The sequence below is a fragment of the Pygocentrus nattereri genome, chromosome 1, assembly GCF_015220715.1.
Source record: "Pygocentrus nattereri isolate fPygNat1 chromosome 1, fPygNat1.pri, whole genome shotgun sequence".
Classification (NCBI taxonomy): domain Eukaryota; kingdom Metazoa; phylum Chordata; class Actinopteri; order Characiformes; family Serrasalmidae; genus Pygocentrus; species Pygocentrus nattereri.
Genome location: NC_051211.1, coordinates 54,374,701 through 54,402,350, shown reverse-complemented (window position 1 = coordinate 54,402,350; position 27,650 = coordinate 54,374,701). Strand labels below are relative to the sequence as shown.

The window sequence follows — 27,650 nt, the reverse complement described above, 5'->3', positions numbered from 1 at the left end:
GCACCAAGGCAGTGGCTCACTCTCATTTGCTCACCTGATTGCTCAGCAAACCAGCCAATCACAGCACATTATTCTAATTATTAATCGCAGCGTAATCCCGCCTTTTACTCAAGTGGAGGTCTAAAGGGAGGAACTTCTACTTTTACTGGAGGAATATTTTACCTTGGGGGTCTCGACTTTAACTTGAGTACATGGTTTGTGTACTTCGTCCACCTCTGCTTCTTTGACAGTTATTAGCCTCTTCAGCCACTTAAAACATGTTCATAATACTTCTGACAGTAGATGTCGTTTACTAACGAGGCTAAACTCTAAAGCAAACATGAAACCGTGACCTTCGCTCAGTTTCCCAGCCTCTGCAGGACGACCTACCTGGCAGCCGTTGTTTTTTATGGACTCCAGGGCTGCTTTGATGGCTGCGTTGGGGGGATCGCACTGCTCCACTTGGGTCTTGAAGTTGTGCTCGTAGTAAGGACCTATCATGAAGAAGTTCTCCCCCCACTCATCCACGGTGACCTTGGCCTTGGTCTGGATGACGGTGTATATTCCACCCACTTAGGACGAAAGAGAGAGAAGAGATGCGTATACGTATGTACAGTACTGTGCAAAAGTCAGAGACCAGCCTTCATGAATTTCATGTCCACTCAAAATGGCTATTAAATACAAGTTATTGATTTATCACTCATGTCACTCTTTCCCTTCAATTCAGCCTCTGTTCTTTTCAGGAGACTCACTTTCAGCTCCTCAGAGAACCTGCAGACACGCCTCCAAAGTTCAGTCTTAGAAGCTGGTCAGATACAAGTACAAACCCATTCAGTGGTGCTGAGGTCTGGACTCTGGGGTGGTCAGTCCATCGTCCAGCTTCTTTGTTTGATGTGTCCGTCTCCTTTTCTCAGTGAGGTTCTTCTTGATCAGCTACACGTCCTTTCAGACCCACAGCTCTGAGTGGTCTTCTCACAGTGGAAGGATGGACTGAAACACCTGTGGATGTTTTCAGATCTGAAGCAGCTTGATCTTCTCCTCTCTCTCAGAGATCAAAGCTTTAAGCATTATTTATCTGATGGGGGCAGTTTCGGCGTCGACCAGCTCTTCCAGGTGGTTGTTAGGAGGCCCATTTTCTCTGTAGCTTTTAATCAGTTTTTGAGCTCCAGTTTTAGAAACCCCTGTTTCCTGCTGTGCTCATACATTCACTTAAGTATAATTTCTTTGTACACTCCCATAAATAAAGGTACTAAACTGTCACTGGGGTGATTCCCTCAAGGCTCCATCTCAGTGCCTTTAGTCAGGGAACATAACTGAACCATAATCTACTGAGGTGATCTGTTCTAAGCTGGACTGACTCCACACACCCCGCCTCGCCTCGCCTCCAGGCTTTTACTCTACTGCTCTGTTTTAAAACATTCGGTTATGAAAAGGAACAAATACCAACTTTTCACCTGGAGGAACTGATTTAAGGAACACAATCAGACCTTAGAACCACTGGAGAACCTTTGAGGGAACATTCACACTGTTTGTACCTTGATGAACAAATAAACTTATCTGCACAGAACCTTCATGGGTCATTCTACAGAAACGTCATTTTTGTGTCCTTGGCATTTGCAGATATATTACACTTGAAAAACATGTTATGGTTATAAATAAAATAAAAGTCACACCGATGACGTCACTCGACTTCCTTTGACCTGTTTTCTGAGGATCTGTGAAGAAAAGCTCATGGTGAGTCCACTGTGTCTCTCAGTTCTCAGAGATCTTCTCATTCAGCTCATGATCTCATATGAAGCTCTTAGCTGACGTCACCGGTGTGACCGACTTTATTCTGAGGTCACTGCGAAAAAATAGAAATATAAATTGACTAAATTCCATATTTTAGTGGACGTTCCCTGATGGACAGCGTGTGGTTTGATGTTCTGTAAAATGCATTGATCATTAAAAATGTCTCTGGTGTTTCCTTTATTATGTGGAACACCGATGACAGTCAGTAACACCGGTGACTCCTATGGACAGATAATATAGTGGACATTTCTGTAAAATGACCCTTATTTCTAACTTTACTTTTACACAAATAAGTGCAGGTTAATATAAATCACAGTCTCAGTGTTTCCCAAATGAACCAACTTTACATGCACCAAACCTGCTCGTCCGTCTGCGGCTTAATGTTTAACTCAACTGACTCCACTTTGCAATATTTGTTCACCACAAGAGCTTCTTTCATGTCAGTTCTGTCAGGTTTTCGTTCACAAGCCTGGGGTGAACACTCGTTCAGTCAGACACTAACCCTGCTCTCTCTCCCTTCACCTCTCTCTCTCTCTCCCTCTCTCTCCCTTCACCTCTCTCTCTCTCTCTCTCTCTCTCTCTCTCTCTCTCTCCCTCTCTCTCTCCTTTGTGTAATACACAAATCCACATTCTATACATTCTGTGGGTCAGGAGAGTGATAATAATCACTTTATAGTTCAATATGAGTGAAAGTATGGAAGGTCAAGCTTTCGGTGCACTGCATCTAGAATCGCTCTCCACTCTAAAGCTCATCCACTCACGGGTACCTTTGTTGGTGACCTCCCACGCGACTTCAAACAGCAGCAGGTCCTCCACGGGTAGCTCCTCCTGGTCCCACAGTGGCAGGCCGCTCAAAGAGCCCATGGACAGTGACCTGGTCAGCGGCATGGTTGCTTTCTGGCTGAGACGGACAGTCGCTTTGTTACTCTCTCTCTCTCTCGGAGCTGATGGTAAAGCTGCTGCAGGGATCGGCTGCTGCCCCTCTTTAAAGCCACTGCTGTGCCCCCCCTGGCCCTTGGCCCCAACACATGGACTGCACGAGCTGGTGAGCACGGAGTGAGCAGACACGCCCCCCGCTGTCGAGCACGTGTAAATGTGCGTGTAAAATGAACCCTCGTTTGAAAGGCAGCACATTTAACAATTCTTCATATGAGACCAAACTTTGTTTAACTTCCACACATTTCTGTTTCTATCTACTGATCTGTCTGTATACCTGCCTGTCTGTCTGTCTGTATACCTGCCTGTCTGTATACCTGCCTGTCTGTCTGTCTGTATACCTGACTGTCTGTCTGTCTGTATACCTGACTGTCTGTCTGTCTGTCTGTCTGTATACCTGACTGTCTGTCTGTCTGTATACCTGCCTGTCTGTCTGTCTGTATACCTGACTGTCTGTCTGTCTGTCTGTCTGTATACCTGACTGTCTGTCTGTCTGTATACCTGACTGTCTGTATACCTGCCTGTCTGTCTGTATACCTGACTGTCTGTCTGTCTGTATACCTGACTGTCTGTATACCTGCCTGTCTGTCTGTATACCTGACTGTCTGTCTGTCTGTATACCTGTCTGTCTGTCTGTCTGTATACCTGTCTGTCTGTATACCTGACTGTCTGTCAGTCTGTCTGTTTGTCTGTATACCTGACTGTCTGTCTGTCTGTCTGCCTGTCTGTATACCTGACTGTCTATCTGTTTGTTTTCTTGTAAGTCGCTCTGAATAAAAGCATCTGCTAAATGCTGTAAATGTAAATGTATTTCTATCTGTCTGTCTGTCTGTCTGTATACCTGACTGTCTGTCTGTCTGTCTGTCTGCCTGACTGTCTGTCTGTCTGCCTGTCTATATGTTTGTCTTCTTGTAAGTCGCTCTGAATAAGAGCATCTGCTAAATGCTGTAAATGTCTGTCTGTCTGTCTGTCTGTCAGGCGGTGAACTTGTACCCTCTGTATTTCGGCACTTGCACGGGTCCCAGGACGATCAGTGGGGGGTAAAAGGAGGGTAAAACCCCCACAAGCTCTCCAAAGGAAAACAAACAGCGTCGTGACGCAGCGCTCGTACGCGTGTTTGGCGCCGTCTACGTCACCTGTTTATTGATGTACTGCGTCATCAGAGTCCAGAGTGCTGCGCAGGACGCAGAGCGGCTGTTTATTACAGCTGGGAAGTTTAGGAGCGCGAGCTGAGGAGGGAAGGCGCGAGCCGCGCGCGATGTCTGAAGCAGTTTATAATTTAGTGTTTCTGAGCAAAACATGCACATAAAACAGAATATCAGCCGGTGTCTCTGGTCATTTTAAAAAGGTTAAAGAAATGTGATCCACGTGTTTACTCGGATTCCCTGACAACTGGTCTTCCTCTGCTCTGTTAGACGTCTGAGTTTTGGTTTTAAATAAGTATATTAATGATATTGACATTATCAGCCGGTAAAGCTGTAGTTATTCATATTTTACTGGTGTGTGGCGGTTTTATTTGCTGTGGTGGGCAGCGCTGTCGCCTCACAGCGAGGAGGGCCTGGGTTCGATTCCCCGGCCAGGTGACCGGGGTCCTCTCTGTGTGGAGTTTGCATGTTCTCCCCGTGTCTGCGTGGGTTTCCTCCGGGTTATCCGGTTTCCTCCCACAGTCCAATGACATGCAGTCAGGCCAACTGGACGTGCTACATTGCCCCTAGGAGTGAGTGACTGTCTGTGTCTGTCTGCCCTGTGATGGACTGGCAACCTGTCTAGAGTGTATCCCGCCTTCCACCTGATGACCGCTGGGATAGGCTCCAGCACCCCCCCGTGACCCTGACGGAGAAGCGGCTTAGGGTGGATGTCTTATAGCTAATAGATAACATATAATGCAGTTTGGTTGGAACATGAATAGGATGCAGCTGCAAGTGGTCCAGATCATAATGTGATACGTTACTGAATACATTCTGCCCGGCTTTAGATATGAATATTCAGTAACCACTGAGGTTTGCCTTTCAAGTCCAGTTTTGATGTAAAAAGTCCAAACCAAGGTAGCAGCAGGGTCTGCTGTCCCTGGTGGTCTAGTGGCTAGGATTCGGTGCTCTCACCGCTGCAGCCCGGGTTCGGTTCCTGATCAGGTAAGTCCTCATGTTTTGTTGGGGCAGTCGTGGGCTGGAGGTCAGGGAACCGGCCTTGCGACTGGAAGGTCGCCGGTTTGTTCCCCTGAGCCGACAGTACGTGACTTAAGTGCCCTTGAGCAAGACACCTAACCCCCAACTGCTCCCTAGGCACCATGGAAAGGGCTGCCCACCGCTCCGGGCAAGTGTGCATACTGCCCCCTAGTGTGTGCATTCAGTAGTGTGCATGTGGTGTTTCACTGCACGGATGGGTTGAATTGCGGAGGTGAAATTTCTCCTTTGTGGGATTAATAAGGGTCTCTTAATAATAATTAATAATAATAAAAACTTCAGAATGACCCACCACCCAAATAGTACCTGCTCTGTGAGGGTCCATGGGGGTCCTGACCACTGAAGAACAGGGTAACAGAGTATCAGAGAAACAGAGGGACTATATAAGTGGAGCTGATATATATATATATATATATATATTTCGTAAACAAGAGTAAACAGCATTTTCTGCTTGTGCATAAAAAATGTAACCAGTGATTCTTTTTCTCTCTGCTGAATCCACTTTTCCTCCTCGCCCAGCTCAACCAATGAAGAGCAGCAGGTTGTGCAATTTAAGTAATCACAGTGCTTTCTGGCAATAAAGCATTTACCAGTGACACACGCGCACCAGTTCCAAGAACATAGTAAATAGTGTGCTATTCACTCTGACACACACACAGAAAGAGAGTGAGAGGGAGTGTGAGCGTGAGGGGAGAGTGCGCGAGCAGTGAGAGAGAGAGTTCTGTATATATACAGATATTGAGTCTAGATGGTCTCTCAGCTCATCACTCACAGCCTGAGGAGCAGCAGCGGGTGGAGAAGCTTCAGCAGCAGAATGAGGATCCAGGCGCTCATCCTGTTCATCTCAGCCATGACTGCCCAGCAGGCAACGTCAGGAGCCCCCAGCACAGACGCGGCGCTGTCCGAGCACCTCAGCTCCCCAGGTAAACCCGCACACCCAGGACGAGCCTGGAAAAGGAAGCTCAGATCTAAAGCCGCACGGTTGAAAAGGATGGTTCTTCTAGGGTTCTTTAGAAGTGAGCATGGCTCTCTATAGATACTTGGATGGTGAAATGATTCTTTAGCGAGATGGAGAATGTTAGGACGTCAGGTTTGTAACGGAAGAACCCCTTTTTGGTGCTGTGTGGAACCATTCGCATGCTTAAATGTTCTTTGCATGGTGAAAGGGTTCTTCAGATTCCATAGAGTTCTGTACAACACATGCCCCATCAACCTGAAGAACCATTTCATTATGCAAAGAACATGTAAGCATGCAGATGGTTCCATAAGGCACCAAAAAGGGTTCTTCTGCTGTTATAAGCTTGATATCGTAACAACAGTAGAACCCTTGTTGGTGCTATACAGAACCATTTGCATGCTTAAGTGTTCTTTGCAAGGCAAAACGGTTCTTCAGATTCCATATAGTTCTGTACAGCACATGCCCCATCAATCTGAAGAACCATTTCACCATGCAAAGAACATTTAAGCATGCAAACGGCACCAAAAAGGGTTCTTCTGTTGTCTTAAGCTTGACATTGTAACAATAACAGAACCATTTTTGGTGCTATACAGAGTGATTTGCATACTTAAATGTTCTTTGCATGATGAAATGGTTCTTCAGATTGATGGGGCATGTGCTGTACAGAACTATATGGAACCTTTTTGAAAATGGTTCCATGTAACACCATCTTTAGCTAGAATCTTGACTCTGAAACAACAGAAGAACTGCATGTGGTCCTATATTCCCTTCTGTATAAGGTTCTGTATAGCACCAAAAAAGGTTCTGCTACTGTTACACTGTCAAGCGTGTATACAACAAAAGAACTATGCAACAATTGTTTTTGGTGCCATATAGAACCATCTGCATGCTTTAATGTTCTTTGCATGGTGAAATGGTTCTTCGGGTTGATGGACATTGTGTTGTATACAGAACTAAATGGAACCTTTTTGTAGATGGTTCTATGTAGCACTAAAAAGAGTTCATCTTCTGCTGCAAGCTTGACTCTATAACACAGAAGAACCCTCTGTATATGGTTCTATAAAGCCACAAAAAGGGTTCTGCTATTGTTACGATGTCAAGCTTGTAACCATAGAGAAGCCCTTTTTGGTGCTATATAGAACCACTTTCATAAAGGTTCCATAGAGAGCCATATAAAACATCAATCTGAAGAACCATTTCACCATGCAAAGAACATTTAACCGTAATAGTGGTTCTATATAACACCTTCTATTTTTATAAGCTTAACATCGTAATAATAGCAGAACCCATTTTGGTGCCATATAGAACCACCTGCGTGCTTTGAAGTTCTTTGCAAGGTTGAAAGGGTTCTTCGATTGATGGAGAATGTGTTGTATACAGAAGTAAATGGAACTTTTATGAAAATGGTTCTATGTAGTATCAAAAATCAGCTCCTCTTTTGCTACAAGCTTGATTCTATAACACAGAAGAACCCTTCTGTATATGGTTCCATAAAGGATCTTCATGAAAACGGTTCTACAAAAGCACCAAAAAGGGTTCTGCTATTGTTATAATGTCAAGCTTGTAACCAATAGAGGAACCCTATTTGGTGCTATATAGGACCGTTTTCAGAAAGGTTCTATACAGAGCCAGTCTCTACCAAAGAACCTCTAAAGAACCATCTTTTTTTAAGAGTGCAGTGTTTTTGGCTGTTGCAGGCGACTTTGCGCCCTCCAGACTCAGAGGACGTCCCACAGTGGAGCAGCGGGATGCCGATGAGCCAGAGGAGGCCAGCCTGTGCTTCTTTCTGAGGGAGAAGGACGTGGAGAGCCAGGTGTCCTGCAAGCATCGACTGAACCTGCGCAGCAAATTCAACTACAACCCGTTCGGGCTGCGCTTTGGGAAGCGCGGAGGACGCTCGAAGCCGCCCGCCGACAGGTGGAGGAGAGGGAGGCTGCTGCCTGTCCTGCTTTCAGTCAGACAGCTGGAGGAGGCTTCATGAACGCTTCATTCATCCAAGCGAGAAAAGCCTTTTTTCCGGCAAAGGGACTGATGCGCTGGGTCGTTCTACCTGTGAGGTGGCGGTACGAGTGTTGCTGTATCTCAACTGTAATGCCTGGTCTGTTTTATGTGACATCAGTAAAGTTACACCACTGACATCACTACTAAAATCTGAGCTTTTCTAAAATACAGTCCACTGCCGCTTCAGTGACTTTAGCTCTGTTTAGTTACTGTATGTTATTCGTGCTATTTTACTAGGATTTTAAAATTCACCTAATGTTTTGAGAGTAACACCACTGACAATTTCTGAAATCTGAGCTTTTCTTAAATATACCCAACTGCCACTTCAGTCTCAGTCACACCGAATGTACAAAATACAAATGTTGCATTAATGTCATTTTATTTAAGTTTTAAAATCACATTTCAAGAGTAACACCACTGACCGTTTCTAAAATATGAGCTTTTCTAAAATCTAATGCGCCTCCACTATGTACAAGTTCTGTATATGTAAATTCACATCTGTACAAATATTGCATTCATGCTGGTACTTCATTTCAATTTTACAATTAAGGATTAAATTGAGTTTAGAGTAACACCACTGACTAAATCTCACCTTTTCTAAAATTTAGGGAACTGCTGCTGTGGGTTTTAATGTCACATTGTATACATACGTATATATTTCATACATATTTAATGAGTTAAAGACATCAGAGCTTTTTGAAACTGTAGTCAACTGCCAAATATTGCATTCATGACATTTCATTTAATTATTAACATCACTTAATGTTCCAAGAGCATTATATTATTTCAATTTTAAAATAACTTCATTTCCGTTTTAAAATCACACGGTTCTAGAGTCACACCACTGACAACATTTTGGAAAATCTGAGCTTTTCTAAATTATAGTTAACTGCCGCTTATGTACAAGTATTTTATAAATATGCAAATGCAACTGTGCAAGTATTGTATTCATTTTTGGTATTTTATTTCAATTTTATAATCACTTCATGTTTCAAAGGTAACACCACTGACCAAATAAAATCTGATCTTTTCTAAAACAGCCCACTTGCCAGTGTAGTTTCAAGGTCACATTGTATATAAAAACATTCAAACGTTGTTTTCATGTCATTTCCTCTCAGTTTTAAAATCACTTCATGTTTCACGAGTAACACCACTGACAAAATTTCGAAATTCTGAGCTTTTCTAAAATATAGTGCACTGCCACTGCGCTACCTGTAGTGCACTGATCTGTCAGATTGTGTGTACAAAATTACCAATATTGCATTTATGTTATTTTAAAACACGTTTCATGAGTAACACCTCTGACAAAACTGCTTTTCTAAAATCAGTCCGTCTTTCAAACATAACACCACTGACAAAATTTCGAAATTCTGAGCTTTTCTAAAAGAAAATCAGTGTTAGTTTCAAAGCCACATTGTATTTTCTTCAACTTGTTAACGTTTCATGAGTAACAAAGGTGCTTGAAATATTGAGAAAGATGCAAAAAAAAATCAATCAAACATTTACTAGTGGTGGTAGTAGTAGTGGTAGTAGGAGGTGGTGGTAGTACTGGTGGTGGTAGTAGTAGCAGTGGTAGTAGGAGGTGGTGGTAGTAGTGGTGGTGGTGGTAGCAGGAGGTGGTGGTAGTAGTGGTGGTGGTGGTGGTAGTAGTGGAAGTAGGAGGTGGTGGTAGTAGTAGTGGTAGTAGGAGGTGGTAGTAGTGGTGGTGGTGGTAGTAGTAGTGGTGGTAGCAGGAGGTGGTAGTAGTGGTAGTGGTAGTAGGAGTTGGTAGTAGTAGTAATAGTAGTAGTAGTGGTGGTGGTGGTAGTGGTAGTAGTGGTAGCAGGAGGTGGTAGTAGTAGTGGTGGTGGTAGTAGGAGGTGGTAGTAGTAATAGTAGTAGTGGTGGTGGTGTTGGTAGTAGGAGGTGGTAGTAGTAATAGTAGTAGTAGTAGTAGTGGTGGTGGTGTTGGAAGTAGGAGGTGGTAGTAGTAATAGTAGTAATAGTAGTAGTGGTGGTGGTGGTGGTGGTAGTAGGAGGTGGTAGTAGTAATAGTAGTAGTGGTGGTGGTGTTGGTAGGTGGAGGTGGTGGTAGTAATAGTAGTAGTAGTAGTAGCAGTAGTAGTGGTGGTGGTGTTGGTAGTAGGAGGTGGTAGTAGTAATAGTAGTAGTGGTGGTGGTGTTGGTAGTAGGAGGTTGTAGTAGTAGTAATAGTAGTAGTAGTAGTGGTGGTGGTAGTGGTAGTAGTGGTAGCAGGAGGTGGTAGTAGTAGTGGTGGTGGTGGTGGTAGTAGGAGGTGGTAGTAGTAATAGTAGTAGTAGTAGTGGTGGTGGTGGTGGTAGTAGGAGGTGGTAGTAGTAATAGTAGTAGTAGTGGTGGTGGTGGTGGTAGTAGGAGGTGGTAGTAGTAATAGTAGTAGTGGTGGTGGTGTTGGTAGTAGGAGGTTGTAGTAGTAGTAATAGTAGTAGTAGTAGTAGTGGTGGTGGTGTTGGTAGTAGGAGGTGGTATAGTGTAGTGGTGGTGGTGGTGGTAGTAGGAGGTGGTAGTAGTAGTAGTAGTAGTAGTGGTGGTGGTGGTGGTGGTGGTGGTAGTGGTAATAGGAGGTGGTAGTAGTAATAGTAGTAGTAGTGGTGGTGGTGGTAGTGGTAATAGGAGGTGGTATAGTGTAGTGGTAGTAGGAGTAGGAGGTGGTAGTAGTAGTAGTAGTAGTAGTGGTGGTGGTGGTGGTAGTGGTAATAGGAGGTGGTAGTAGTAGTAGTAGTAGTAGTGGTGGTGGTGGTGGTAGTGGTAATAGGAGGTGGTATAGTGTAGTAGCAGTAGTGGTGGTGGTGGTAGTGGTAATAGGAGGTGGTAGTAGTAATAGTAGTAGTAGTGGTGGTGGTGGTAGTGGTAATAGGAGGTGGTAGTAGTAGTAGTAGTAGTAGTGGTGGTGGTGGTAGTGGTAATAGGAGGTGGTAGTAGTAGTAGTAGTAGTAGTGGTGGTGGTGGTGGTAGTGGTAATAGGAGGTGGTATAGTGTAGTAGTAGTAGTAGTGGTGGTGGTGGTGGTAGTGGTAATAGGAGGTGGTATAGTGTAGTAGTAGTAGTAGTGGTGGTGGTGGTGGTAGTGGTAATAGGAGGTGGTAGTAGTAGTAGTAGTAGTAGTAGTAGTAGCACCCTATACTAATAAGAGTCCTTGGGCAAGACGCCCAACACTGCCTTCACCTGCCTGTGTTAAATGATCACATTATAAGTCACCCTGGATAAGAGCGTCCGCCAAATGTAGTAATATTATTACAAAATGATTAAAATCTGAGCTCTTTGAAAATGTAGTCTAATGCCACTTACACTCAAGTATGGTAAAGAGGCACCAGTGTAATACGGAATTCACGTTATTTCAATTTTAACTCGCTCAGTGTTTCGTAACACGACTGACACACTTACTAAACTACGAGCTTTTCTGAAATACAATCCACTGCCGCTTCAGTCTCAGTCACACTGTTTCCACAGTATTTAGTCTCAGTTTAGAAATAAAGTCATTGTGGGCGTCTCAGAGTTAGACCTTCTTCCTTCAATAAGACCTTCCTGTTCTAAATGACTTTACAGTCTCTGCAACATCACCGACCAGGAGTAACATCATGACCACCTCCTCGTTTCTCCACTCACTGTCCACTTCATCAGCTCCACTTACTGTATAGCTGGTCTCTGTAGTTCTACAGTTACAGACTGTAGTCCATCTGTTTCTCTGATACTCTGTTACCCTGTTCTTCAGTGGTCAGGACCCCCATGGACCCTCACAGAGCAGGTACTATTTGAGTGGTGGGTCATTCTCAGCACTGCAGTAACACTGACGTGGTGATGTGTTAGTGTGTGTTGCGCTGGTGCGAGTGGATCAGACACAGCAGTGCTGCTGGAGGTTTTAAACACTGTGTCCACTCACTGTCCACTCTATTAGACACTCCTACCTTGTCGGTCCACCTTGTAGATGTGAAGTCAGAAACGACAGCTCATCTGCTGCTGCACAGTTTGTGCTGGTCATCCTCTAGTCCTTCATCAGTGGTCACAGGACACTGTTGGCTGGATGTTTTTGGTTGGTGGACTGTTCTCAGTCCAGCAGTGACACTGAGATGTTTAATAACTCCAGCAGCACTGCTGTGTCTGATCCACTCAGACCAACACAACACACACCACCACCATGTCAGTGTTACTGCAGTGCTGAGAATGATCCACCACCCAAATAGTACCTGCTCTGTGAGGGTCCATGGGGGTCCTGACCACTGAAGAACAGGGTAACAGAGTATCAGAGAAACAGATGGACTACAGTCTGTAACTGTAGAACTACAGAGTGCAGCTATACAGTAAGTGGAGCTGATAAGGTGGTCAAGGAGGTGGTCATAGTGTATATTTTAAATAGGACAGACAGTCATTTTAGTGCATTCATAACAAACTGAAAAACAAGCTGTGGGACAATGTTTGCCACCACAATGGTAGAATGACCCCACTGCAAACTGACCTACGACCACATTTTGGCCTATTAAACAAGGGTGGACTGTTTGGGTACAAACTACAATGTTATGGCACAATTAATGCACAAAACGGATATTAAAGGGTCTTCGGACTGTGTTCTTCCTCTTTGTGTGTACAATAAATGCTTTTGTACTGTTGGACGGTTTAGAAATTACCCTGTAAATCTCTGATCACCAGTCCTGCTAATGGGCATCTACCTTCCTGAAGATTTCAGCTCCAACCCAAATCACCCCCCACTTAATCATCTACTTATTATCCATCTACTCATTGCCTTCGAAAGCATTTGCTTTGCTGAATGAGGTTAGTTTGGAGGTCAAACCTGCAGGAAGGTAGGTCTCCAGGAACAAGGTTGATGACCACTGCTGCAAACCATCACCAGCCCTGGTCCTGAGGGTGAGTGTCCAGCAGACTGTGGTGATTTTCCTGCTCAAACAGACCTTAAAAATCAGATAATTAACTGATGAGTTGAATCCGGTGTTTATAAACCGGAAAAAAACACCGAACTCCAGCTGTGAACTACTGGGAGGCCGCAATGCAAGATTGTGGCCACACGAGGGCAACAAACTGTTCATTTTAACTTGTATTTCAATGGGAACTCCACTGATTTTTTTCATTTCTGTACAATTAAGTCCTTAAGACGTAAACAAAGTCACTTACAGCGGTTTGGTGTGAAACGCTCTGTTCTAGAGCAGCTACTGCGCCAGAACTGTTCACAGTGGTGGTGATAGGAACCAGACGTCCGCCTCTAAAAGCTCCTCACAGAAAGTTCCTACATGAACTGGTTCTGAATTCACTGCCTGATGATCTGATGGTTTTGGTGTATAACATTTTTAAAAAGGATTCAACGTGGAGGGATACATGCAGGGTGTTGTGAGGTAAAGTACTTTTTCCAGAATTTTACCATCATCAACACTTTGCCAAAAGCATACAGCACACATTTGAACTCAAGCAACATCCCAAGGGTTTAATATGATGTCGGCCCACCCTTTGCAGCTATAACAGCTTCAGCTCTTCTGGGAAGGCTTTCCACAAGGGTTAGGAGTGTTAATGGGAATTTCTGACCGTTCTTCCAGAAGCGCATTTGTGAGGTCAGACACTGATGTTGGACGAGAAGGCCTGGCTCACAGTCTCCGCTCTAATTCATCCCAAAGGTGTTCTATGGGGTTGAGGTCAGGACTCTGTGCAGGCCAGTCAAGTTCTTCCACACCAAACTGGCTCATCCACGTCTTTATGGACCTGCTTTGTGCACTGGTGTGCAATCATGTTGGAGCAGGAAGGGGCCGTCCCCAAACTGTTCCCACAAAGTTGGGAGCGTGAAATTGTCCAAAATGTCTTGGTGCTGAAGCTTTAAGAGTTCCTTTCACTGGAACTAAGGGGCCGAGCCCAACTCCTGAAAAACAACCCCACACCATGATCCCCCCTCCACCAAACTTTACACTCAGCACAATGCAGTCAGACAAGTACCGTCTCCTGGCAACCGCCAAACCCCGACTCTTCCATCAGATTTCCAGACGGAGAAGCGTGATTGGTCACTCCAGAGAACACGTCTCCACTGCTCTAGAGTCCAGTGGCGGCGCTTTACTCCACTGCATTCCACGCTTTGCATTGCGCTTGGTGATGTAAGGCTTGGATGCAGCTGCTCGGCCATGGAAACCCATTCCATGAAGCTCTCTATGCTGTTCTTGAGCTGATCTGAAGGCCACATGAAGTTTGGAGGTCTGTAGTGATTGACTCTGCAGAAAGTCGGTGACCTCTGCGCACTATGCCCCTCAGCATCCGCTGACCGCTCTGTCATTTTACGTGGCCGACCACTTCGTGTCTGAGTTGCTGTCGTTCCCAATCGCTTCCACGTTGTTATAATCCCACTGACAGTGGACTGTGGAATATTTAGTAGTGAGGAAATTTCACGACTGGACTTGCTGCACAGGCGGCGTCCGATCACGGTACCACGCTGGAATTCACTGAGCTCCTGAGAGCGACCCATTCTTTCACTGATGTCTGTAGAAGCAGTCTGCAGGCCGAGGGGCTCGGCTTTATATACCTGTGGCCATGGAAGAGACTGGAACACCTGAACTCAATGATCTGGATGGGGGAGTGAAAACTTTGGGACACATTTGAACTCCGAAGACATGTAGGTACACCGGTGGTTTTGGATAGTAAATAAAATGTCCATTTGTGTTGTAGTCATGGCGACCCCTCGTTCACTATTTCAAGCCACTCTGAATGACCCGTTTACATCTCAATGACCAAAAATGTGTGAATTCAGAAAAACAAACCCAAGTAAAAAATGAACCACATCACAGATCTGGATAAACATTTTATTCACTTTTTCTGTGATCATTTCATTCACATTCATCATCAATCTACCCTTTTTTCAGTCAAGGAAACCTTTGCCTATATAACCTCAGTCCTGCTCCTGGTGACCAACCCTGTGTGTGCAAATGTGGGAAAGATCACACTGGTGATTGATCATCGGTTCCAAAGAAATACCTTCAGTTTGGACAAAACTACCTACATGGACCACCAGGACCAAAAAAAACAGCAACATCTAAAGAGCGATTGTGACAAGTGTGGAAGGTGGAGGGTTAGGAGTGTGTGTGGAGGGTTAGGAGTGTGTGGCCCCTATTGTACAGTTTACAGGTCTTTCAGGTCTTTCTGAATGCTCCAGAGGGTATCAGCACTCTTCTTGAGCTGGGCCACCTCCTGGTCGGTCAGGGTCATGTTGACCACGCTGGCCACTCCGCTGCTGTTCAGCACGCAAGGCAGGCTCAGGTAAACCTCATCATTGATGCCGTACATACCCTGCAAAAGACGACAAATAAAAGGAACCATTACATCTCCCATCAAGCCCAGCACACTCGTTTCATACCTCTAAACCTTTCATACCTCGTCTCCGAGTATCAAGTCAAGTGATACTTTAATCCCACAACGGGGAAATTCCACCTCCGCATTTAACCCATCCGTGAAGTGAAACACCACATACACACTAGTGAGCACACACACTAGGGGGCAGTGAGCACACTTGCCCGGAGCGGTGGGCAGCCCAATCCGCAGTGCCCAGGGAGTAGCTGAGGGTTAGGCGTCTTGCTCAAGGACCCCTCAGTCATGTACTGTCGGTGTTGGGGGTTGAGCCGGCGACCCTCCGGTCACAGGGCATATTACAGCAGATTATTGTCTATGTTCTGCTGGTATTACGGCATGCCTTAACATTTTTGCCGTTTTTGTGACGCCTCATTTTGCATAATTTCATTTATCGGAATCGATGAATCGGAATCGCAAATCCAACGCAACGTTTCTCACAATTTAACGCTGCTGAGGCTCAAACATTTAGGCTGACCTATGGCTGCAAAGACATTAGAGGACACTCATCACAGCCGCTCCGTGTTCGAAGAGGGTTATAACGAAACAGTCGAGCGCAGCCGGAGGAAACCGAGGCCGCAGCATCAGAGGACAGTTTAAACAATCCGAGGACAGGAACCAGAGAAGTGACCGAGGCAGAATAAGGTGAACTCCAGCACGTTCTGGGTGATGAGCCCAGCCGTCAACCACCGGAACTTCATAATTGCACCTGTGATGCTGGTGGAGCCGAAGCTCCGGGAGCGACAGGCGTTCTCTGGCAGTCATGATCGTTTACCTCTGGACGAGCCACGTGACACTGTTCTTTTGCGCAAACGGGTCGGATTGGGAGCTGATCTGTTCAGTGATTTCGCATATTAAACAAAAATAAATAAAAAATATAATCACATTTAAATGATTGTGTGAACAGCCAAAAAAAAGTTTAAAAAAATGATACGGTGAGAAAATCATATTTGGGCCACTTCTACCTGCTGCGTAAATGCAGCCAAAGTGACATCAGCACTTCCCATCTAGGAGTTCACACCACCCATCAGTGAGCCCCCCCACCAAGATATAAAAGAGCGGAATGGGTTTACTTGGCAGTGCAGACGTGGAACAGAACTGACCTCAATTTTGAAGTTAGGTTCTAAACACCGGCATCATTTTTAAACACCATTTTATACCTTATTACGGTTATACCACACTAATTCAGACGGAGCGACAATATATCCCAATGTTTGAGTTTTACGACTCTAAACATTTACAAGATCTGTAGCGCGAGATGCTCAGAGACATAAACAAGTCATTCAGCCTCCGAGAGCGAGAGCAGGGTGAAGAGATGTGTATGCACGCGTAGCGGAACATGAGGTGTGGTTGATGGGCTGGTTTGGGCCAGTTTTGGGTCACTTCGGCCAGAAAATTCTCAGGCTGTACTTGGGTTCAGACTAAAATTTCAGGCCAAGTTAAAGCTCTAGTTCATGTTGCTCTCACCTTCACCATGGTGGAGACGGGGTGGACTCTGCTCAAGTTCCTCACTAGACTTTCAGTCAGATCAGCCACACTCAGTCCAATGGCCCAGTTGGTGTATCCCTTCAGCTTGATCACCTCATAAGCACTGAACACAACAGAACAACTGGGTAAATGGGAGCTGCCATTCAGTCAATGGCTACTTAAAAAGGACTAAACTTGATAGTGAATGAAAGTGGTGCCGTCAATTAGCATTAAATGAAGCGTTTACCCAAAACTGCAAATGCCCTATTTGAGCTGGATTAGTTTTACCAGAGGAGGTCCAGTATGTAATGCAATGCAATGCAACATGGACATGATTCGACTGGCCGATTCATACTGGACAAAGGATGCAAGTGATTTAAGGAAATGCACAGAGGACTTTAAGAATGGCATTACTGAAGAATCAGATGTTCTGTTATGGGGAGGGGGTTATTTATTTTGTGTGTTTTTTTATGGATTAGTTCATAACCCCCAATCAACAGTGCTGAACCGCTGCATGTTGTGTTGATGTGTAAACCTTTACATCAAATTAAAAAAGTAACATTTTACAGGTTAATTAAAAACATTCTGGGTGGTGAACTGAGCCCCTATATCTTCACACACCCAGCCAATGCATCCTGCCACCTGTACCTCTACAGAGCGGAAAGAAAATGGTTTATCTGCTTGTAAATTTCCACACATGATGGGGAATTCTCAAACATATAGTTGCAGTCTTGTACATAGTGACATGGCAAGACTCCCAATCAGGACCGGCTGAGAGCTGCTCTGGACAACTGATTTCCATAATAAAAGACTTGTGCTGCTAGTCCAGTCAGTGTCAACGAGGTACGTTACTGAACAAGGTGTGTGTACATGGGGCGTTTTAGGGTGCAGACAGATTCAGGTCACTTAAACATGACCCATCAAATACCTGAGTAAAGGAATGAGGGAGCAAAAATGCTTGTTATGTAAACAGCCTTAGTGTCCAGCCAGTTTAGACCTCTTATTACAGGCTGAATGGAGATCTGTGAAAACTGACTCCGTCAGTCTAAACAAAGCTACTGGTTAACCAACTGCATCTAGTAAGTAATGGACAGATCTGTACATCTACTCAGGCTCAATGTAATTCTGTATGTACATATTTGTATTTCTCTCCATGCCTGCATGGTATAGTCAACAAATGATGCCCATTTAAGACAGAAAACGACGTACACATAAGTAACGGAATGAGTTCTCTACCCTTGTAGACCAGTTAAGTCCAGCTCTGACCGTGCAGTTCTGCATTTTCAGCTCAATAAGTGGTTGATTATTAGCTAAATGAGGACTAATGTGTTACAGCAGTGAAAACAAAACTATGCAGTGCCCTCCAGAACTGACCGCTGCGTTAGATTATCTTTAAAAGCAATCTTTAGGTTCTTGCAGCCTTGTTCGCACTTCCCCACGAACATTCTCAGCACAGTTAACCGTGCGGGAAGACTACCTGTCCACCACCATCTTGTGAGCATCCTTCCAGTTCTCGCTGTCCTGATCGGTGCCGATGGCAGGGTTGAGCTTCTGCAGGCTCACTCCGGCGACATTGGCGCCGCTCCACACAGGCACTGCGCAAAACAGAAGGAAGAGAAGCAGAGAACACAAGCCGAATGTTAAGAGCCGTTTCGTGCTGTTTCAACAAGTGTCAAACCACTTGGGGGCAAAACACTTAGGGGGCAGTCATGGGCTGGAGGTTAGGGAACTGGCCTTGTGACCGGAAGGTTGCCGGTTAGATCCCCTGAGCCAACAGTATGTGACTGAAGTGCCCTTGAGCAAGACACTCCACCCCCAACTGCTCCCAGGGCATGGTGGACAGGGCTGCCCACTGCTCTGGGCAAGTGCGCTCACTGCCCCTAGTGTGTGTTGACTAGTGTGTATGTAGTGTTTCACTACACGAATGGGTTAAAATGCAGCGGTGAAGTTTCCCCATTGTGGGACTAATAAGGGTCACAATCTTAAATTAACTATTTTTTTCTCTGGCCCATGGATTTGTTGAGATTTTTAACGTCCACTTTTGGGGTCAGAGTAGGTCTCCAGGAGCACAAGTGGGCATCCCTGCTTTGAACCTTGACCCTTTCATTCCTCCACCTCCCAGCCTGCCTGTAGAGGAGCTCACCGCTGGAGTCTCCATGTTCTCCCAGGATGTAGCCATTGAAGCTGGTGGCGTGGATGCCCAGCTTCTCAGCCATGATGTAGCGGAAGCGAGCAGAGTCCAGGTTGGTGCCGCTGCCGATGACGCGGTGCTTGGGCAGACCGCTCAGCTTCCAGGTCACGTAGGTCAGGACGTCCACTGCAGGAGCAGAAAGGTAAAGGGTTGAGTGGGAGCAACTTTACAGAAGCATAAGATGGTCTGCTTCTGTAAATACACAGCTTTACGACATTCATGACATTTTACAGCTCAGACAGAAACCTCGGGAGCACCCAAATACGATATTTAAGCAGTAGAACCCGAGAGGGACTGCTGCGTTACGGCTGTGACCTGGTGTCCGTAGATCATCACAGCCGTGATGTTATTGGTGATAACTCCCTCCTCGAGTGTCTCTACTGCTTTAATACAGCAGTTAAATAAATACAGTAAGAAATGAATAAACTGGCCGTGAACGCGGCTTTAATATGTTTTAATGTTCAGCTCCTTCCTCCTAATTAGAGCTCCTTAACGAGCAGCTTGTTGCTGCATCAGAGTAACGAGCTCCGCCCACTCGCTGCTCAGCCGGCAGTTTGTTCTCCAGCTCCTTACGCTAAAGTCCCAAACCGTCGTCTCCACTGAGCAGCTTTTCTGCTTTTTTATTGGGTCAGTTTTCCGGCTCAGTCTGATTTGGTCCGACTCTGAAGATCAGACACGTCTGGCGAATGGTGTTGGGTTCATTTCTGGCTGATTCCAGGTTGTTCAGCTGTTCTTCTGTCACAGCTGCCGACTGAAAAGCTGCTCAGTGGCGACGACAGTTTGGGAATTTAGCGTCGTCTCATCTTCAAAGTCGGACCAAATGGCTTTGCCCTCCCCAAACAAAGATAACTGCCCACACAGGACTGTGCATGCAAGACCGCGGAGTGCAGCAGGAAACGTTCAGCAAATATTTCTCCGAGTCGACGAGGCTGAAGTTGCCTTCGTATTCACATGTTCCTGTTCCACCTTAAATCGTGCGGCAGTTTCATTCTACGCCTGAAGTGCCTGAATGTAACTGCTAAACCAATTAAGGTGGAAGAAGGAAATTAAGAAAGAAGAAGCTGCCTAGTAAGAAGCCGATCTCAGCTTCATTGAGTGTTGAACAGCATGAAAAGGGATGAGGAGGCTGTTTCTGCTTGACAGGTGGGCAACATTAACTTTTACTGAAGCGTTAGGTCAGTATTGTTTTTGTCCCGTTTCTTAATGCTTGTGACAGCAATTGTAGTGACAGTTTGGAAACCCATGATTTTGGGAGGCAGAGCTTCTGAAGGAGCACTGAAAGGTGCGTTTGTTTTGCTATTCAATTCAAATCAGTCACTCGAGTATCACGTCTGTGTGCACTGCCTTGCTGTCCTTCACCTGGGTTGGACACCACAACGAGGGTGCAGTTGGGGCTGTATTTGACAATCTGAGGGATGATGTGCTTGAAGATGTTGACGTTCCTCTGCACCAGGTTGAGTCGGCTCTCTCCTTCCTGCTGACGCACGCCAGCAGTTACCACCACAATGCGCGAGTTAGCAGTCACAGAATAGTCTGTCAACCAGAGAGACAGAGAGACATGTTTACTCATGCTGATCACAACCGTGACAACTTGCATAATTTGGGTCATCTTGGAAAATCCCCAAAAGAGCAGGTATAGTCTGTACCCCCCACTATTCCAAGCTAAGAAGGATCTAGTACATAGTATCAAGAAAGAGTTTGACTTGTAACACTAGTAGAACCATTTTTGGTGCTTCACAGCATTGCTTTTAAGAAGATTCTTCAAAAGAACCATCACTGAAGACATTCAACCATGCAAAAAAAAAAAAAAAAATCTATGCACTCAAAGGGATCTTTGAGTTTGAGGTTTCACATTTACCTGCTACCTTTACTCTCTTTTTAAAAGAAATTCCACACATTTTCCTTGAATATTATGCCTAATTAAATGGTTAAGATGTATATGTCATTCAGAGCAGTTTGGTGTGAAACGCTCTATTCTAGATAAACTAACCGGGTCAGAACTGTTCACAGTGGTGGTGATGGGAACCAGACGTCCCCCTCTAAAAGCTCCCTCAAATGGGTTATTAAGCAAAACGGTCATGAATGTCACCTAATGCCCAAAAGATCTTAAATAAATAATAAAAATAAATAAAATAAAAACTCAGACGTGTTTTGCATACACTATGAGCCCTGGTTCCCACCAGCAACACTGTACAAAATCAATTAAATCAATACATTAATACATACATAATATCAAGTCGATTGAGTGGATTCATTTTGCTGCAAGGCATTTCAGATCAAACCACTATGATTGAATTGGGTAGAAATTTCAAGAAGTGTGGAATTTTCCTTCAAGGAATTCTAGGATACACCTCACCCTTGTCAGCCACGATCTTGTGCGTCTTCAGGAAGAGGCTGCCGTGCTGCAGGTCCATCATCTCTCCCTTCAGCTTGTCCTCAATCACATCAACCAAGGCAAGCTCATCGCAAAGGTCCTACAGAAAAAGAGAGAGACACTGAGAAATGCCTTCAAAACCGCACTTAAAATCTAGTTCAAGGAATAATTTATTTGGCAAAATAAGCCAATTTCTACAATTTCCACTTATCCCAGATGTGGCTGGTCCACCAAACACAAAGTTTAAACTAAATTTCACTTCTTTAGTCAAGAACTGGACTCCTAACAAAACACTAGTAATCTTATCCTCGTAGCTCCAATTATAAACTAAAGAAGCAAAATCTGGACTCCAAACAGGTCTCGGCTGATCGACCACGTCTGGGTTAAGAGGAAAACTGGCTACTAAATCAGGGAAACGTTCGATTTCCGAGGCCCAATCCCATTTCACCACTGAGCCCTTAGCCCCCCGTTGTGCACGTTCACGTCTAGGGGTGGGCGTCCCGGTTCTTGGTGAGATAGAGGGGTGAAGTGATGGGGCTACATGACCCTCCAAACGGAGGTTTTTCAGAGACTTCAAACAGAGAGACGAGAAGAAAAACTGTCGAGACGGCAGAACAAGAGACCAAAGAAACCCAAAATGTAACGAGCAAAATAAATAAAATTTCACCAATAGCATGCAAATGTCTCTGTAGCTGGTTATCTAACTTTCCCGTTCCACCTTAAATAGTCCGGCAGTTTTGACACCTGAAGCGGCAGAATGTAACGGTGTCGTTTAAGGTGGAACGAGAAAATTCAAACAACGCTCTGGTGACTGACTTCAGCTTCATATCACTGAAGAATTAGGGGGGGGTGATAATAAATAACTGCCCCCCTCTTTGAAGGCGTATGATCCCTAAATGTAACTAAAGCCCAGCAGTGAGGAGCTGAACTTTCCCCTCCTCTGCTGTCCCTGCAGACGGGCAGGGTCGCCTACAGAGCGGCGCTAGTAGCTGATAATGAAGTGATGCTCTTTATTTGAGGGTCTTATTTCAGAGGGAAGATCTCAACCACTGCTTAGGTTAGGATGACACTCGAAAACAAGAGGTAGGGGTATAAAAAGAAATGAGACTAATACAAATCAGCCCTAAATGGAAAGCAATGAAAATAAACATCTCATATCAACAGTATGTGAAAATATCTTACCCTGAGAAGGATGCTGACAGCGCAGGCCATGCCCACCTGTCCCACTCCCACCACGGTCACCTTGTTGGTGGGCAGTTCGGGGGCAGTGGCCAGAGGAGTGATGAGTTTCTCCATGACTGAAGCCATGATCTGTGAGAGAAGACAGAGTCACCGTGACATGCTGCTCAGGCCTCACCTACACACTTATTTCTCAAGCACAGAATGTACAAGTACAGCAACCACATCTTCTACGGGTCCCAACAGCGACAAGTGACGCCTGGACTTCACACAATCCACACCCTGAATCCACGTAAGGGGCTTGTATTATAACAGACCACCACAGTAGTCTCATCACACATCTTAGGAAGTCCTGGTCCAAGCTGATCTGCTCCATGTTCAGAATGAACACTTCACACCTCGTAGTAAATAAAACGTTCCAAAGCCGAGACGTTTCGTCACATCCATTTTGCCTCGGAAGGTCACTGGATCACGAGGTTGTTAAAGAGCTGAAATGACCAAACACAGAGAGACTCGGATCCATCCGATTTTAAGATAATGGATCTCTTGTAAGTCATTCCAGATCAGTGCAGTGAGCTGTAAACGTTTTAAATGAGCATAAAGTTTATGTAATTCTACAAGGTCTCAGTCTGAACCTCCTCCAGCTGTACGGACGACATCAACACCACAGTCAAACTCATCCCAGACTGGACTGAGCGTGTCGGGCGTCGCTGCTCTCACAGCTCTTTCAGTGGGATTTCGGAGATCATCCAGTGCTGTGGAACCAGCGATGAACGCTCTGAGCTGCTGGAGCTTCACTCCATCCGACAGACTCACGCTCATCAAAGGGGCTGAAACCTCCTCGCAGACTGAAGAGAGGCATCTTCAGGTGACGGTCAAACCGACTCCCTCTTTCAGTTGGATGGTGATTGGTTCTTAGGCGCAGTGTTGTAGAAATATGGCACTTTGAAACCGGATGAATCTTCTTGAATCCCCCTGTACGCCACACAAACCAGCAAAGTCTGGCAAGCGTGGTGGTTGTTTGGCAGGAGCAGAGCACATCTGGAGTGGCTGGTGCCATTACTTGAGTGCTGAACTTTAATAGTAGACCTACTTTACTGCAACACCACGTCAGCGTGCAGGACCAGAGCCTACTATGAGCATATCTGCATGGGACGACAACACAGACATTAACGTCTAATCAGCTGGCAGCACAAGTGAGTCCACCTCTCAGTGAACGTGTCCAGATTGTGCTCAGTGTCAATATTTAGCGTGACCATTATCTAGCACCGCCTGAACCCTCTTGAGCATGGAATTCACCAGAGCTGCACAGGCTGCTACAGGAATCCTCTTCCACTCCTACATGATGACGTCACGGAGCTGGTGGATGTTAGACGCCTTGCCCTGCTCCTCCTTCTGCTTGAGGAAGCCCCACAGGAGCTCAACTGGGTTTAGGTCTGGAGACACTTGGCCAGTCCATCACCTTCACCTTCAGCAAGGCAGTCATCATCTTGGAGGCGTGTTTGGGGTCATTAGAGTTGGAAAACTGCCATGCGGCGCAGTTTCCGAGAGAAGGGGATCACGGTCTGCTTCAGAAGGTCACAGTACATGAGGGAAATCCGAACTCCAACAAAGAACCGCAGCTCCCCAGTGTCGGCTGCACTCATGCAGCTCCAGACCATGATGCTACCACCACCATGCTTGACTGTAGGCAAGAGACCGCCGTCTTGGTGCTCCTCACTAGGGCAACACAACGCGTGCCGAACAACATCTGAGGCAGACAAGTTTATCTTGGTCTCTTCAGACCACAGGACATGGTTCCAGTAATCCATGTTCTTGGACTGCTTGTCCTCAGCAAACGGTTTCCAGGCTTTCTTCTGTGTCAGTGGCCACGCAGACCGAGTTGATGCGTTGTCCGGCGTATAGTCTGAGCACTGACAGGCTGACCTCCCACTTCTTCAGCCTCTGCAGCAATGCTGGTGGCACTCCTGCATCTATTTTTTTGAAGCCAACCCCTGGACGTGACGCTGAACACGTGGACTCAACTTCTTTGGTCGGCCCTGGCGAGGCCTGTTCCGAGTGGAACCTGTCCTGGAAAACCTTGGCCAGCGTGCTGTAGCTCAGTTTCAGGGTGTTAGTCTTCTTATAGCCCAGGTGTCTTTTCTGACCACTTTAACTTATCAGTTTCATTTCTACAGTGACGTCCCATCAAAAGAAAATATTTGCAGAAATGTGAGGGGTGCACTTATTTTGAGACACTGTGTGTATAATTTTTTTTACTTTATATATTTGTTTAATAGTTGAATTAGATTTAAAGTCCAATAAAATCCACTGGTTTTTCCACAGTTTAATAAATATCACCGAGTCAAATCAATAATCATGTTAAAGAACCACGGTTATGATCTCTGCCCGAATCAGCCAGCTCTACGGACACGCTTGCTGGCTGAAGTGTGCGCCGACACTAATCCTCCTCTTGCATTTCTGTGCACCGACCTGTGAGCGCCGTAATCCTAATAATGACACCGAGCTCTCAGCGCAACACAACAGTAGCATGAAGATCAGCTGCGAAGCTCTCTGGGGGCCTTTATTAGATCCTCTATGAAGCGTATAACCAAACTAGGTTAGACATTTACTCTAATTAATGGCATTTTAAGAGTTTCGAAGCAAAAGCATCCAAAGGCTGCTGATATCTGAGGTCCCCCAGCTTTAACCAGCAGGAAACCAAACCACTTCCAGCTAGAGAGGAGGAGGAGGAGGAGGAGGAGCTTCAGGAGGTGCAACTAAAGTGAAGACCTGCAACTGTGCAAAGTCTCAAATACGCCCAATTGCCAAGAAGAAAGAAAAAAAAAATTAAATATTAGGGATGCATGGAGATCAGACAACACCGGACAGATTTAAAAAACACATATATAACACCTATATTTCTCCATCGTGCTGGTCCAGGTGGGTTTCATCTGAATTTCTACATTTTACAAATATGTGTACTGATATCATCAGATATGCCAGTATAAAATATCGGATACTGGTATCGATCCACCAGTCTCATATCGCTGCACCCCTATGGAATATTATCATTGGAATCTGACATCAGCAGTTTTTGAAGCAAGTCTCTGAAAAGTTATTATTATTATTATTATTATTATTATTATTATTATAGTACAAAGTCCCTTAAATCCCCCTTCTTCCCCGTTCTGATGCTCGGTCTGCACTTCAGTGAGTTGTCTCGACCACCTCTACATGCCTAAATGTATCGAGTTGTGGCCGTGTGATTGGCCGATTACCTGTGTGTGTTAACAAGCAGCTGAACAGGTGTACCTAATAAAGTGGCCGGTGAGCGTGTGACACTACAGCTTCCATTTTGTCTGTTACAACTCACCACATGTCAGAAAAAAGTATAGTAAGTACCGACAAGCATACCGCGTATCGTGAAACCGTCCAAGTATCGCGATGCAGTGATATTCATCGCCCAGCCGCAGCGCATCCTCCTACAGCATCAGCGCCTCGGTGGAAGCCGAGTCCCCGCCACCTGTGGCTGAAGGGCGAACTCGCGCACAGGGCCCGCGTCCCGGACGGACAAGGGAACTGCATAACAGACTTAACTCGCTTCATAAACCTCTATAAACGCGCATATCTGAGCTTAGCGTCCACTACAAAGTGGGCCATTACTCGGCTGCCACTCCGAGGCCTAAACCGCGGCGACCGTCCTCACGATGTCCTTGAAAGTCCCGGATGCTACGAAGCCGCCGCTGCTACTCGGAAAACAAACACCCAAACTCCGAAAAATCACCTTAAAACCCTTAAAAACAGCCAGCCCCCCACCCCAGCCCCCCGAACACGAATCTAAAGCCGGGTTCCGGTTCATGCGGCTCTAGTTTGGCCCACATTTGCGTCGTGTTTGTCGATAAACCGAGGATGCAGAGAACGGCTCCGCCAAGCGCAGAAAGAAAAGATGGCCGTTTCCTTCCAGCCACTGCCTCAACCTTTCTGTTTAACGCGTTTTTATGCGCGTTGAGACGCTCAAAACCTCGCCGTGAGCTCAAATGAACGGTACCGGTTGTAGGGCAGCTCATACAAGCCACGCCGAGGTTACCAGTCAGCTTTCCTGTTCGAATTTTTCCGTTCCACCTTAAATGGCGCAGCAGCCGCACTCCGGCGCCTCGGTGCAACGTTAAACGCCGAGCATTTAAGGTGGACCGGAAAAATCGGAACAGGAAAGCTGGCGAATACGAGTTTTTCAGGCACGCCACACACGGAGCACAGCACATCAACGTTTTATTGTCCTTCACAGCTCTAAATAACTCTACAGAACTCCGTCAAAATGCCGTTAAAACACTTTGAAGACACGAAGACAAATATGTGAGGCAGGTTACGTACATCAGTTTCTGGCGGTTTGAACGGGGTGATGTCCTTGGCTGTGCAGAGGAGGGTTTGAGAGGTGGAGGCGATGGCAGTGCAGAGCGTTTATGAAAGAGTGAGGCGCCGAGGAGGAGGAGGAGAAGTAGGATGGCTACGCGGATTGCGCAAGCCACGCAACGCAAAGAGCGTACGGCCCATTAGCATCGGCAGCTGAAAGCACTCAAACGCGTTGTGGAATAGAGCGACGGCGGCATGGGTTCAATTGGGAGGAACCTCAAGTGTGAAAGTCGTAAAGGTGAAAAAACCTGTTCAGATCGGCCTGCTGGCTCCACAGGTGCGCGGAATCGGCCGAGTGAGTTGGCTGGCTGTGCCAGAGCTTAGAAGTCGCCCAGAATGGAGAAACTTCAGTACAGATACACCAAAAAATACTAAAGTACAGAAACTAATTACATTTACTCAGATACTCAGTTACTGTCCACCACTGGTAACTTGTGGACTCAGTATATTAATTTGTGGCCTAAACATAGTAAATCATGATATCAATATAGTAACTCCTGATGTAAATATACACTGCTCAAAAAAAAAAATACAGGGAACACTCAAATAACTCATCCTAGATCTGAATGAGTGAAATATTCTCATTGAATACTTTGTTCTGTACAAAGTTGAATGTGCTGACAACAAAATCACAAAAATCATCAATGGAAATCAAATATATTAACCAGTGGAGGCCTGGATTTGGAGTCACACACAAAATTAAAGTGGAAAAACACACGACAGGCTGATCCAACTTTGATGTGATGTCCTTAAAACAAGTCAAAATGAGGCTCAGTATTGTGTGTGGCCTCCACGTGCCTGTATGACCTCCCTACAACGCCTGGGCAGCTCCTGATGAGGTGGTGGATGGTCTCCT

The 27,650-nt window shown here is 45.6% G+C and overlaps 3 protein-coding genes across 3 annotated transcripts in view; 1 reads left to right on the top strand and 2 right to left on the bottom strand.

Annotated features, from left to right (window-relative positions):
* gys2 (glycogen synthase 2) overlaps positions 1-2,695 on the bottom strand; it is a 42,381-nt gene extending 39,686 nt beyond the window's left edge. The window contains exons 1-2 of the mRNA XM_017715390.2: positions 2,538-2,695; positions 370-551 (exon numbers count right to left, since the gene is read on the bottom strand). Of these exons, the coding sequence (XP_017570879.1) occupies positions 370-551; positions 2,538-2,658 (303 nt within the window). The 5' untranslated portion in view covers positions 2,659-2,695. The remainder of the gene's footprint in view (positions 1-369; positions 552-2,537) is intronic.
* kiss2 (kisspeptin 2) lies at positions 2,641-8,992 on the top strand. The gene is made up of 3 exons (XM_037540784.1): positions 2,641-2,815; positions 5,650-5,812; positions 7,545-8,992. Exons 1-3 carry the CDS (start codon positions 2,657-2,659, stop codon positions 7,826-7,828), a joined length of 606 nt encoding a protein of 201 aa, XP_037396681.1. The 5' UTR covers positions 2,641-2,656; the 3' UTR covers positions 7,829-8,992.
* Positions 8,993-14,636: 5,644 nt separating this feature from the next.
* ldhba (lactate dehydrogenase Ba) lies at positions 14,637-26,914 on the bottom strand. The gene is made up of 8 exons (XM_017715393.2): positions 26,756-26,914; positions 22,406-22,534; positions 21,206-21,323; positions 20,209-20,382; positions 18,802-18,975; positions 18,136-18,253; positions 16,659-16,782; positions 14,637-15,134 (listed from the first exon to the last, which is right to left on the bottom strand). Exons 2-8 carry the CDS (start codon positions 22,529-22,531, stop codon positions 14,967-14,969), a joined length of 1,002 nt encoding a protein of 333 aa, XP_017570882.1. The 5' UTR covers positions 22,532-22,534; positions 26,756-26,914; the 3' UTR covers positions 14,637-14,966.
* Positions 26,915-27,650: the final 736 nt, after the last annotated feature.

Bases quoted from the DNA above. Each gene is read 5' to 3' on its own strand.
- kiss2 (XM_037540784.1), top strand. From the start codon at position 2,657: ATGGTTGCTTTCTGGCTGAGACGGACAGTCGCTTTGTTACTCTCTCTC. The intron at 2,816-5,649 runs GTGAGCACGGAG...ATGGTCTCTCAG, and splicing joins CACATGGACTGCACGAGCTG to CTCATCACTCACAGCCTGAG. The intron at 5,813-7,544 runs GTAAACCCGCAC...TGGCTGTTGCAG, and splicing joins CGAGCACCTCAGCTCCCCAG to GCGACTTTGCGCCCTCCAGA.
- ldhba (XM_017715393.2), bottom strand. From the start codon at position 22,531: ATGGCTTCAGTCATGGAGAAACTCATCACTCCTCTGGCCACTGCCCCC. The intron at 18,976-20,208 runs GTGAAGGACAGC...CTGCTCCTGCAG, and splicing joins CGTTGTGGTGTCCAACCCAG to TGGACGTCCTGACCTACGTG. The intron at 18,254-18,801 runs GTGAGCTCCTCT...TGTTTTGCGCAG, and splicing joins AGAACATGGAGACTCCAGCG to TGCCTGTGTGGAGCGGCGCC.